Source organism: Thermobia domestica, chromosome 9, assembly GCF_964235325.1.
Source record: "Thermobia domestica chromosome 9, izTheDome1.hap1.1, whole genome shotgun sequence".
NCBI classification, from domain to species: Eukaryota; Metazoa; Arthropoda; class Insecta; order Zygentoma; family Lepismatidae; genus Thermobia; species Thermobia domestica.
In genome coordinates, this window is record NC_137462.1 from 83,755,647 (window position 1) to 83,769,728 (window position 14,082).

At 34.8% G+C, this 14,082-nt stretch overlaps 1 protein-coding gene across 1 annotated transcript in view; it reads left to right on the forward strand.

Annotated features, from left to right (window-relative positions):
- Positions 1–259: 259 nt before the first annotated feature.
- The window catches only part of LOC145694796 (uncharacterized), a 72,291-nt gene continuing 58,468 nt past the window's right edge, over positions 260–14,082 (forward strand). The window contains exon 1 of the mRNA XM_081771443.1: positions 260–453. Coding sequence (XP_081627569.1) covers positions 388–453 — 66 coding nt within the window. The 5' untranslated portion in view covers positions 260–387. The remainder of the gene's footprint in view (positions 454–14,082) is intronic.

Consider the following 14,082-nt stretch of genomic DNA (forward strand, 5'->3'; position numbering starts at 1 on the left):
ATATAGAACCCTAGAAAGAATTTCGCATGTGTTGAGGAATTTGTTAATGAATTCATCGCGCTGAAATAAGAGTTTTCCAATAGTAAATGCATTGCTAGTATATTGCATGTGCTATTACTAGCATTATACGAACTCTTTAAAAGCATGTTTGATCAATATCATCCACTCTACTGCCGCACGCTATTAGTATTTCACGCTCATTCGTGTTAACGTGTGATAAGAAGTGTTCGCGAATTGCTTCTCCGGTGCCATGGTAACAAACAACAATGTGAGACATCTATCGCCGGGAAAGTAAACTACACACAAATAATTCATTTTTTGTTAAAGAACGTATGCATTTGCAAGTGTTAAATGTTGTTTCTTTTGCTAATATAATAGTTTCGTAAAATGGTTGCGTTCAGCAGAACAGGATTACAGGAAAGCGAAAGGAGGAAAGTAAAGAGACCGAAAAAAGTAAGATTAAATTCCGTTTTCCATTGCACATACTGCACTTGTGTGACTTGTTGCACTTTTCCACAAATATTTATTTACAATTAATCGTGTAACCGGGGCGTTCAACGAAGTATTAAACAAATGTTCAATATTTAAAAAAATATATAAATAAATTAGAACTACTTAATTGAAAATAATGGCGATGAATAGCAAAATGGTATTGGCCAGCGACTGTGTTGAATTCAGGCATGCTCTAGGGGGGGCTGAGCACCCTCTAAAATATAGATGCACCCGTCCTAGAATATTTATACACATGCATTGATATATATATGTTTTTCTGTATTTTTTTTCGGAAATAAGGCTTGAAAGCAAAGATTTTAGTTTTTTTTTTTAAAAAGAAAATTAGTTTCTTTTTTTCCCTTAACCTAATTGTTCTAATTAACAAACCACGTTCTCATATAAAGGCGAAGTTAAATAACAACTTGCAAATTAGATACAGACGCACGCAAACACTTTACAACGTTAATTAGGGGGAAATGACAATATGTAGTTATTGCAGCCGATCAGACAATGACATGTCGCGAGTGTTGTTGCGACAGATTCCTGCTGCTCTGTTGCAATGTAGAACAGCGCCCCCCTTAAATTTTTATTGCACTCCCTTGTACAAAAGTCTGAATTTAACAACAAAACCTTGCGATAAATCTGGTGGAAGCCAACGATGGATGAAGAGAGTGATCATATAATTTTCTTGTCTGCCTATAGTCAAGGTGACCAGACGTCCCGTTTTAGCCGGGATAGTCCCTTATTTTCAAGCGTTGTCCCGTTTTTTTTCTGATTGTCAAACGGGACGCCTAAATGTCCCGTTTTTAAGCAAACATGACCCAGGCGTCCCGTAATTATTATTCAAAATATAAATGGTCAATGCTAATTCTACACTCTTCCGTACCAACACTCATTGAGAAGGTTCAGCCGTGCCTAGAACTTATGCATATTCAAATGAGAATTGAGTATTCTGTGGTTCAAGTGGGAATTGAGTGGGAATTCTGAGTGTTGAAGTAGTTAAAAGTATTGTTGGGTAGTACTTAAGTTAAAAACGCTGTGTTATCATTCTTACTTGTGTATTTTGTAAATTGAAAACACTGCTGAGTCCCAAAATGCAATGTAGAAGTCATCCCGCCCCTGTCGCCGATTCGTATGCGTCCCGTTTTTGAAAGTAAAGGTGGTCACCTTGCCTATAGTATATGTGATGAGTAACTAATAGTCATCAAAATTTTATAATGCAAACATGGGATATGTCCTTACTTTATAATAATAATAATAATAATAATAATAATAATAATAATAATAATAATAATAATAATAATAATAATAATAATAATGACAATTTAATAATGAAGTAATAGTACAAATAGTATTAAATCATAATTTTGAATAACCTCTTAACATGGATATGTAAAGGGTATTTAGTGTGTTCTGTAATTTAACTTTTTAGCGAAGTTAGCAAAAACCACATTGTTTGTTTTTTTCTTTTTAAATAGTTTTTTCTGGTTTAAATAGATTTGGTTTACTTATTTAGATTACATATGGATATAAAAAGATTGTTTGGTCTTTACACAACAACCGGTTATGAAGAACGGGACCTACAGCGTAAACTGAGCTGCCAGATATTACTTTTTCTTGTAAGTTTGGCGTTTTTCTGCATCATATGTAATTTTATTTTCTCCGTAAAACGATTTCTCCTGTTTCTTTTTTTAATAAATAAAAAATCACAATAATGATCATTTTTAAAATATTTTATCCTTTTTTTTGTTAGTGCGATTTTTTTTTAAAAAAATTCTCATTTCTCACACACTGTTAAGAACACAACCCAGCGATGTATCTTACAAGTTAAGTGTTCAGAGAGAGAGAGAGAAAAAAAGAACACATAATATGTTGCATTTTTACCTGTTATCAAGCCGTCATCCCTGTCTTATGATTAAGAATAATTTAGTTTTAGCATCTGTCAATATTGTCTCCATTATATTACAGTTCCGATCGATTGTGATATACTGCTCTGAAGAACAGAAGGTACAGTAAACTAACAAAAGCATACTACAAGTGTTTTTGAACGTATATAAAGAATGTGGAATTGTTAAGAAATGCAATTTTCATTAACCCTTTGGGGATCCCATGGTACAATTTGTACCATACGGGGTGTTTCATGGTACATTGCGTTATAACTCTCCTATTTGAGCTTTTTCGTCCGGGTTTTTTTGTTTTTCAAGTCCAGAGACATTGTAGAAGACATTACGTATGGTTTCACACCTTCCTGCGTCGAGACATAGGAGGTGATGACGTCATAAGTCTAAAATTTATATTTTCGTGTAATACTTTTTTGGGGGGGGTTATATAAAGTATTTTTGGCGGGCTTATTTTTACATGTAGAAGATTGAAATTTTGCACAAACATGCAGCCCACAGAGTAGTATTTACCAGATTTTTTTTTCAGATTTCTGCGTTAAAACAGGAGGGGATCCAGAGGGTCAAAAAGTTGAAACAAGGGATATTTTTACCCCAAAATCCCGTTTCTCCTCATTTTCCAGCCTTAGATACATGATGGAGACAAGTGAATGGTACCGCCTGAAAGGCAGTTCTATTCTGAAGAGAATGATGTGCGACACATGGCCCTAGGGTAATTAGGGAAGTGTCAGGGAATTTTTACCAAAATATTATATACTTCTCTATAGGGGAATTTTGGACATTTTCGGTATTATTTTTTGCGGGCTTATTTTTGCACATAGGAGATTTAAAATTGTGCACAAACATTCAGTCCGCCGAGTAGTATCTACCAGATTTTTTTTCAGATTTCTGCGTTAAAACAGGGGGTACAGAGGGGCTAAACGTTGAAAAAGGGGAATTTTTACCAAAAAGTCCCTTTCACAGGATTTTCCCGCCTTAGATATATGATGGGGACAAGTGGATAGTACCGCCTGAAAGGCAGTTCTATTCTGAAGAGAATGATGAGCGAAACATGACCCTAGGGTAATTAGGGATGTCTCAGGAAATGTTTAAAAATTTCCCTCTGTATACGGGAATATGGGACATTGTCGGTATATATTTTTTTTGGCGGGCTTACTTTTGCACCTGGAAAATTGGAATTGTGCATAAACATTCAGCCCACCGAGTAGTATTTACCAGATTTTTTTTAGATCTCTGCGTTAAAACAGAGGGGTCCAGGGGGGCTAAAAGTTGAAAAAAGGATATTTAGACCGAAAAAATCCCGTTTTTCCTCATTTTCCCGCCTTAGATACATGATGGAGACACGTGAGTAATACCGCCTGAAAGGCAGTTCTAAGCTGAAGAGAATGATGGGCGAAACATGACCCTAGGGTGATTAGGGATGTCTCAGGAAATTTTTTACCTGAGATCATGGTGTTTTACGGTAATTTGGGACATGGTGGGAATTCCTGATAAAATTTCTCCCGCCCTTGGTATTCGAGATAGAAACTTGAAATTTGGCACACACATTCAGTATACCAAGTACTATTTATCAGATTTTTTTTAGATGGCTACGTTCAAACAGGGCCGCTCCAGAGGGTCCCAAAGTGCGAGAAAAAATTTCCCTCCAAAATTTTCCCTTTGACATCATTTTTCCCGCTCCTGGTATATGGTATGAGCATGCAAGTAGTATCGTTTGAAAGCCAGCTTCATTCTGAAGAGAATGAGGTATGAACCATGACCCTAGGGTAAATAGTGACGATGCAGTAGCTGCTTGACTGAAAGTCTAAAAAATAGCCCAAAAAACCGGGTACCGGAAAGGGTTAAAGGACAGTTAAAACATAACAATGATTTGTGTAATGTACAATCATGTCCAAAATTATTGTCGCATGTCTATAAATATATTGTTTTAGGAATATAATTTGATAACGAATTCGTCCGGTATTTCTTGTAATGTTAGTATGTGTATAATTGGCAAAGGCATGTATGTGGCAAATTTCATGTCAAAAGAGCAGTAAATAAGAACAAGAAAACGAAAATAAAACTTTTTTGTTCATTTAGTAACATTTTGTTTTACTTCTTACAATTTTCGTATTTATAATTGTTTCCTATGAAATTTATCACAAATATACATTTCCTGATTATACACAAGTATCAGCATTAAAAGTACCCTGCAAAATCAGGATGAAATTATATTCTTACAAGAAGACAGTTATAGATATGCGACAAGCATTTTGGACATGAGTGTACCTAGCTGTTTGGATTTGAGTGTATTGTCTCTTTAAGCACCATGGTTATATGAGACGAGAACGTGCGGCTTAGCTTGGAATCCGAGACACATGATCTCCGACTGCGAAATAAAATATACTGTTTTACGTGCTACGTCCCCATACAGTTAATAAAACTAAAAATTGTAAGATCTTCCTTTTTTCTATCTGAAAAAAAAAAACTGACAACCCCCTAAGCTTAAAGAGGGATATGAACCATTACTCGGTTTCCGCCCGACACAAATGATCTTCTATCTGGACTCAAACGTTGGACCCGTGATTACAAAGGCGACGAGCCTATCGACTTATCCACGGAGGATACCTGATAGAAATGTGGTGTACTGTCTTCCATACTTCTGAATATTTTAAAACTCACTTTAGAAGGACAAATAAATAAATAAAAATAAAAATACAGAATTGCACAAGAGAAGTAACTACAGAGAGTTTACACGTTATTAAAAAAAATGGGCAATTCCAAAATACTACAGAGTAAATGTCTAATTTAGTCCTAGGTAGTTCAACGAGTCAGAAATACATCTTAATTCAATTTGCATATCAAGAAAAGAAGTGAATTAAGGAATGAATAATTTGAGCTCACTTTGGCTCTGAACCATTCACATACATAAATATCCAGAAAATATTTTTGATTTTAATATAGTATTCGCATTCGTGTTTCCTGAGTTTGTAATGGGTGAGAAACATCTTCTAGAAGGTTTGAGATACAAGTTCGCACCATTTGTGGCATTTTTGCTCTTAAATTTGTTTATTTATTTATTTTGGTTTGAACGAATTCATTTTTTAACTTATTTTGAACCACTTTGATTTAAACCAACCAATCCTGATTGTCATAGAATATTTTGAAAAGAAATAGAATACGTAATTAATCAACTTGCCTATTTGAGATAGGACTAGCTTAACAAAAATGTGGACTTCTAACGTGTTAAAGAGATGTGCTATGTAGTAAATTATACATAACATTGTGGACAAACCTCTTATTCTTTTCTTTTCTTTTTACAACGCAGTTTATTTATTATATCCTCCAGCTTTTAGGTATGTAGATAGATACTTCAAGATGGAGTTCCTCAACCTGGAGGGCGCGAAGGAAGCGAAAAAGATAAATGTGTTAGGTCTATTATCGAAAAAAATACTTTTGATAATAATGTTGAAGTTCTGATTTTGATAGGCGTATTTTAATTTTCATATTTTCAAACTGTTATCTCTATTTCTACGTAAGTCTTACGCGCATACACAACTACGTATAAACAATAGGCAGTAATAACCGAAAAGATTATTACAAACCAGAAATTACTTATCATGTTGCTGGTAGAAAGATGTGATAAAAGGAATCGTGATACGAACAGGGCCTGCCCTAGACAATTTTCCGCCCCGTACAATGGCATCATTCCCCCGCCCTTTCTCCAGAAAGAAGAAATCTTAAAAGCCACAATTTTAAGTATACTACTCCATCATCAACAACGAAGGAAAGGGAAAGAGCATTCGCACTCAGAAAGACCTAAACACTACAAATATAATCTCGTTATGTATATTTTTTTCTTTAAACAATGATCTATTATGTCAGTGAAAGATAAAGTAAACACACCTACAGAGGAAAGGTGGTAATATTTTTTTATATAGGATCCAATATCAATTTTAATCTCAATCAGTTTGCAATTCCAGTGCAACCAGCTCTTTTATCTTTATTTCTTGATTTTCCGTCTACAACTGTAAAAAAAAAAAAAAAAATTAAAAACTTGTTTCCACCTTTAATGATAAGGAACTTATTTGTGACAGACAAGATTAGTGTTTATGTCAAAACTTTGGTAACTAACTAAAATGAACAAGTGTTCGCTTCTGTTCCAGAATTGATTTTTTGTATTTGACAACAAGAGTCGAGACTAGAAGTAGTTTAAAACTCAAAACGAGGCGAGAAATATGACAATTTTCGTCTCTTTCTCGATTTGAGACAAGAAATTTCTCTATTCTCTTGTCTTGTTTCCAACACTAGTTCAACCAAGTCTTAAATCTCAAACATGGTTTTATTGGGTATAATTCATAATATAAAAACTGAATATTGATAAAGTGATTCTTTGAACACAAATACGAACTTTTTTTAATGTTTAAAGATATACAAGTCATTTATAATATACTTTAATAATAACTATAGTTTAAATGATGTATCATTTTTCGTGGACCTCTCGTAATACAGAAGAATTCCTTTAACTTCTTGATGAAATTAACCCTTTCACTACCATTTTTTTCCGGAGTGAGAAACATTAATATATGGTTACTTTAAGTTGTTTTCAAACGTACAAAAAAAAATTTCCGCCGTTTCGGTTTTCGACGTGGGAAGAGTGGGACATATGTGTCCCACTGATATTTTTACGTGGGACCTATATGTCCCAGTGGTAGTGGCATGAATGATCATCTTGTATTTTCAATTATGATACGTATATTGTCAGAAAAGCAGTTGGGTCGTATTTATGATTACAAATATGTTACATTTCGGCATCCTTTCCCAAATGACAGTACATGCAATCACTGCTTTATCCCTAGCACCTTGTTCTTCACTTTCATTTATTCCATTATCACCACGTTCACTTCCACTGCTGTCTATTTGCTAATGTTCATAAGAATTCTGTAAACCATTAGCAGGCTTCTCGTTACCAGTGGAACATCGGTTCATAGCAATAACATGCGGTAAATTACCACGGGTCCTCTGAGAATGTATCGTGGGACACACATGTTCCAGTGGTAGTGAAACGTTAAGTAAAAATAAGTGCATAAATTTACAAAACGATACTAGACGAGAAAAGTTCACGAGTTCAACAATGATTCTCGCTCATATCTTTGCATAAGACAAGCCACCCTGTAGAGTGCGTTATTTTTAAATCTACGCACTACCAATTGACCCTTCAGAAATGTACCAATTTCCTCCATTTTTAACTGACTTCTACCACATTTCAAGAAAGTAAATCCCCACGTTAAGCGGGTTTGCATATTCAGACTCCTAACTATGAAAAACATTTACGATCACTCTAACCCCAATCATTTCACGGATTCTAGCTGTTTTATATAAATCATCTATTATATAAAAGAGAACGCACAAATCCTTTGTTAGCTCATCACGCTAATACGGCTGAACCAATTTCTTTCATTTTTGGGGGGTTATTAGGATTTGGACCCTAGATGGTTTTTATCATATCACTTTAATTTTTAATTACCAGTGTCTTGAGATAATTGACCATTCAAGTGTCCATAACGTACAAATCCTTTGTTAGTTCATCATAGGTATAAAAATAAACGTATTTATATGCAACCCGCATGACCGTGTCACTCGGCGGGTTAACATAAATGACAGGCGATATAATGTTAACATTTACTGCAATCTACTATGGTTTTTATCATATCACTTGAAAGCGAAAAAGTAAAAATTATCTAAGTAACAAAGTTTATTGCGTTCCGGGGTGACCGCAGCGAAGCGGGGCGGGTTAACATAAATGACAGGCGATATAATGTTAACATTTACTGCAATCTTCTATGGTTTTTACCATATCACTTGAAAGCGAAAAAGTAAAAATTATCTAAGTAACAACGTTTATTGCGTTCCGGGGTGACCGCAGCGAAGCGGGGTGAACGCTGCTAGTTAGGATATAAAATCGAATGTGATTTATTCGAAAAATACTTTTATACATTGCAAGAGCTGTAACTTCCAAACATTCACTGCAAAACTCATAGTCGTATCGGAATAAAAAAGCTAGTGTAGAGCAGTAAACTACTTTACACAAAAGTCAAAAGAATATTTGTGATTGCATACGAAATGGTCGAGCGGTTTAGGTCAACAATCTGGCAATCAGATGTTTATGTGTTCAAACCTAGAAGGAAGTTATTTCTTTATTGTGATCCTATTTTCATCCGGATTGAGAACATTTCTTTGAATAACTTTTTAGCAAATTCTTTTCTTTCTAATTCGATTAGAATGGAACATTATATTATATCAATTGCAAATTTAAAATCCAAAGCTGAAAACAAAATATTAAGTATGTTCAATATTTCATTATTATCCTCTGATTTGTAACGAAAAACTATTTATAATAAATTGTGATTTCAGAGGATCCTCCCCCGGGGATTGTCAATATACAAGGGAGGGAGTACTGCTAAAATACTGGTTGTCTATATTGAGCATGATCGAAAAATGTGACCCAGAAGGGGTAATTTCTTAACTCAAGAGGGTCTCAAATTCTCCCTCAGATGACCCTTGAAATCATCATTGTTTGAAATAGTTTCTCAACAAATAGAATGTTACATATGTTTCTCGTTCTACAGTTTGAAATGGCAAAATCTTAACTTAAGGATCATGATAATAAAAGTATAAAGAATTATAATATTAATTAAGTAAATATTATCGTGTAAGTTATCGATTTCTAGTCGGATTAAAACTCGAATACTTTTTGGGATTGCACTTTAAAGTGAGTCCCCTCTATATAAAACTTACTGGAAAGGCATGTTTAAGTCCAATTACTTAATCAGTAATTTTTACTAATATACAGTATTTTATTGTAATATTTTTATTATTCAATGTTGTATAAACTTCATTTCCCAAATCAAAATCTCGCAAGTGTATATTGGGCTAGTGCAAATTTGTAAATAAATTATAATTTAGTTTACGTAAAGTCTGCATCGCATCATTTTGAACTTCGTACTTTAATTACTACTACTACTACTACTACTACTACTACTACTACTACTACTACTACTACTACTACTAATAATAATAATAATAATAATAATAACTAAACTAAAAAACTAACTAACTCTATGGCCTATGGAACCCGGAGGTTCAGTGCCGCGTTCACAAAAGCTCTCCACTGACTTCTATCCTTAGCTAATTGCATCCAGTTTCTACTTTGTATTCCTATCTCTGCGAGATCCATCTTAATATTGTCCTCCCATCTGCGCCTAGGTCTTCCTAATGGTCGTTTTCCTATGGGTCTACCAGTCAAGACTTTGAAAGCGTTTCTACTTTCTTCCATTCTAGCTACATGACCTGCCCACCTAAGCCTCCTAGACTTGACGACCCTAACAATGTTGGGTAAACCGTATAAACTATGTAGTTCCTCGTTATGAAGCTTCCGCCATAATAATAATAATAATAATAAAATCATAGGCGGATCCTTATCACAAAACTACGGACATAGTCAATAAATGAGTTAAACTATATCAAATGCTACTTACGCTTTCTACAGATATACCTATTTTGGTCTCTTTTCGAAATTCTATTTAATCGAATCCGATAGGAACACAAACAGAAACTTCGAGAACAGGTAAAAATGTACTTTAGTGGGACTCGGAACTAACCTTTAACAGTGCTTTGTGATCTACAGGCAAACGCCTTAGACCACTCGACTACAACGACAGCTTGCTATTGTAGAAAATGCAATTTGAGTAGCACCTCTTGTTACAGAATAAAATGCATTTTGAATTGTTTGAAGTTTAAGACTTTTACTTGATGTAATATGCATATTGAAATATTTGTTTACGGTATTCGTTACTTTGACGAATGATATACGTTATTGATAAAGGTTCTATTACATCTTTGTTTATAAATACTATATAAATTATCAGAATTATTTGTGATCTTTCAAGGAAATTCACTGGTGCATGCACAGTAGTAGTTTACTGATATGAGTCACAATGCAAATTGCTAACAGACTGTCTGATGCTTCTGTGGAAAGCAGTGTTTCCTTACCAGGGGGCGCGGAGCTTCCTCCTGGAGAGACGTGAAGAACGAGTAAGGAGGCGCAAACTTCTAGCAGAAATAAACTGTGAATTAATAAAGCACCACTTATAATGACCTTTTAAAATTTACCTTGACAATTTTGTAATGATCATTTACGAAAAATAACACTGCAATAGGAGGGCATGCGAAAGTCTTGCTGGAAATAAATATAAATTTGGGATACTACTACTACTACTAATAATAATAATAATAGTAGTAATATATTATTATTATTATTATTATTATTATTATTATTATTATTATTATTATTATTATTATTATTATTATTATTATTATTATTATTATATCTTGGCTGACGAGGGAACCTATCCAAGTGTAACTCTGACTTCGAATCGACACTATGGCCATTGAATACCTTGTCCGAAAAGAACATAACACGAAAAGGGATACATCCTCGATCTCAACCGTTGCAGAGATATAAGCGTGAAAAGTTAGAAATTGAACTCCATACTATACATTACAAAGTCAGATTCAGTGTCAAATTTTTCGGAAACAGTCGGGTAAGGAAACTCAGCGAATATATATCAAATTGATGTGTGGAGCCCAACACCTTTTGAATGAAAAATTTGTGTCCCCGGAGCACCCGCAGGGTCCCAAGCGGGGTCCAACTCAAAATTTACAAATTGAACCGGGGATCAAGTAGCATATTGTATGAAAGCTATTGTTAAATAAAAGAAGACAGAACAAAACTCTCTACGATAACCCTGTGCAAACGGGCAACTGGTGAAAATGTCAATACAACCTCAGAAAATCTATGACCACTCTTCTAAATCCGTTAAGTTGAGACAATAACAAACCAGAAAAACACTTTAAAAGTGCAAGTGTATTTAAGTATAGCAAATTGCTCTTTCACAGAGTCGCATAACGGACCTTATCCAAGTATAAGTGTGATTTCGAATGACCACTGGACCATAGAATGACCATGACCATTGGATTTCGTTTCCTAGAAGAGAAAGGATACATTGTCAATAGCAACCGTCGTGAAGGGTGAGAAGTTCAAAAGGCAACGGGTCTGTTTTCAGTGAATTTTACGATATTTGTTTTCATTTTGTCTAGCGCAATATATGTTTTCTTTATTGAAGTAACATTCTGTAAATATACCAACACGTATATGCGAAGTTGTATATCTATTTTCTTTGGACATAGTGTTGTTTACTTATATTTCTTCCACACATTCTTCCAATAAATTGCATATTGCTGAAAATCAATATTGTATCGTCACAGAGTATTTTGTGTGCCAATATTCTATGAAACACTACCTTCTGGTACGTTCACTATTTTTTGGCTCGTCTCCCACCTCACTTGGTTATCATTTTCTTTCCCGAGTTTACAATTATCAAACTGATTTCCAAATTTATATTTTAACGAAATACTATTCTTGACCATTCTCTATAGCCCTAGAAAAGCACTCTCCGATATATTTTATTTCTGCACCATTATTCCAACCTCACTCATCTCCAAGTTGTCTTACAGTTTTAAGGTCACTCCTTTTCGTCTTCACCGTCATGTTTCTCGTTCAGCAAATCCCCCGATAGAAATTTCACGATGCAGTCTCTGAATTTGGGGTCCCGATTCGCGAAGCATATACCGTTGCCTTTTGACCTTCTCACCCTCCACGATGGTTGCGATTGACAATGTATCCTTTCTCTTCTAGGACACGAAATCCAATGGCCATGGTCATTGTACGGTCCATTGGTCATTCGAAATCACACTTATACTTGGATAAGGTCTGTTGTGCGACTCTGTGAAAGAGCAATTTGCTATACTTCAATACCTTGCACTTTTAAACGTGTTTTTCTGTTTTGTTGTTTTCGCAACTTAGATGGCCATAGATTTTCTGATCTAAGTTGTATTGACATTTTCACCAGTTACCCGTTTGCACAGTTGTTGTAGAGAGTTAAGATTTGTTCTAACTTCTTTTATTTGACAATAGCTTTCATACAATATGCTACTTGATCCCCGGTTCAATTTTGCAAATTTTGAGTTGGGCCCCGCTTGGGACCCTGCGAGTGCCCCGTGGACAAATTTTTCATTCAAAATGTCCACATTAATTTGATATGTATTCGCTGAGTTTCCTTACCCGACCGTTTCCGAAAAATCTGACACGGAATCTGACTTTGTAATGTATAATATGGAGCTCAATTTCTAACTTTTCACGTTTATATCTCCACAACGGTTGAGATCGAGGATGTATCCCTTTTCGTGTTATGTTCTTTTGGGACAAAGTATCCAACGGCAATAATCTCGACTCGAAGTCAGAGTTACACTTGGATAGGTTCCCTCGTGAAACGTAAACAATTGACCACTTTCTTCATATCGCTAAATCCATTTCTTCACTAGTTTCTTGTCAAAGCCAAGATCCCTAGCGATCTGTGGGACAAGTTGTCTCATTGTTGCTCCGACTATGATTTTCCCTAGCAGAGCAACATACAGTTCTCCACAACCTTTAGAGCAAAACATTTGGACAGTCTGTTAGAAATTTGCGTTGGAAATGACTTATACCACAATATAGGGCTGTTAATGTAATATTGAAATATGAAAATTAAGACACAATTTGAATCACAATTTTGAATTTTTACCCTTCAGTAAACTATCCTTAATTTTCGAGGTAGGAAGAAAATTCGAGGAACGCCTCTAAGGGAATCTTATAAATACTATAAATTTAAAATTTGGTACGGATACGTTGAACGATATGGCTTCTAGGCGAATGAACGTATTTACGTCGGGACTTAGGGGCGGACGGACGAACAGACATCAGAAAATCACCTTTTTGGTATGTAGGGATCGTGAAACGTATAAATCCTATGAAATCTCGAATTTTCTAATGATTATGATATTTTCTCTCTCAAAAGTAAAATGATTGAATTGTTTGAAATGAACTTTTGTACATATTTAACACCTTCCTCGAACTGGGTTGGTCACATCACTTTCATTAAAATTTGTATCCTAAGGAAGGAGAAGGAGTTCAAAATGTGTGCTAAAAGTAGAGTATCTCACGTCAGCAGATTAAATTTTGCCTATAAATTCCTTATTAAAAAAGAGTAGGCACGTGCCCAAGTGTTTTAAGAAACTCTGCTTCTAAAGTAAGTGTTGGAGGGCAATTTCTATAACTTTCTTTTTATACTTAAGAATGACATGGATGTTATATGTCTCATCATCACAGCAAAACGGATGAACGGTTTCAAATTATTTTTTAATATAGTGCATTTAGCATTTGGTTTCAGTCGGTTTTTTTTATCGTTCCACTCATTAACATGTAAATCAGAGGGGGGGGGGGTAGTTTCAAAGGTATGCAAAAAAAAAAATAGAGTCTCATTAGCCTCTTAGGTTAGCGAAGTGAAACTTGGTATATAAAAATTTTATTTAAAAATAAAATGAGAGCATATGGCTTATCATTTTCAAAAATTAAGGTTGTCTAACAATGATAGTGAAAACGGGTGAGTCGTTTGACATGATTTTTTGAACATACTTAGTACTTACAGCTGGTGCCAACTGGGAATTTGACCAAACTTGAACACAACTTAGAGATCAACCAAGTTTAAATAAAATTTCACGTGGAAGTGCATACGGGCAGTGAATTAATGAGGGTTTGATGTTTAACATTTGAAGT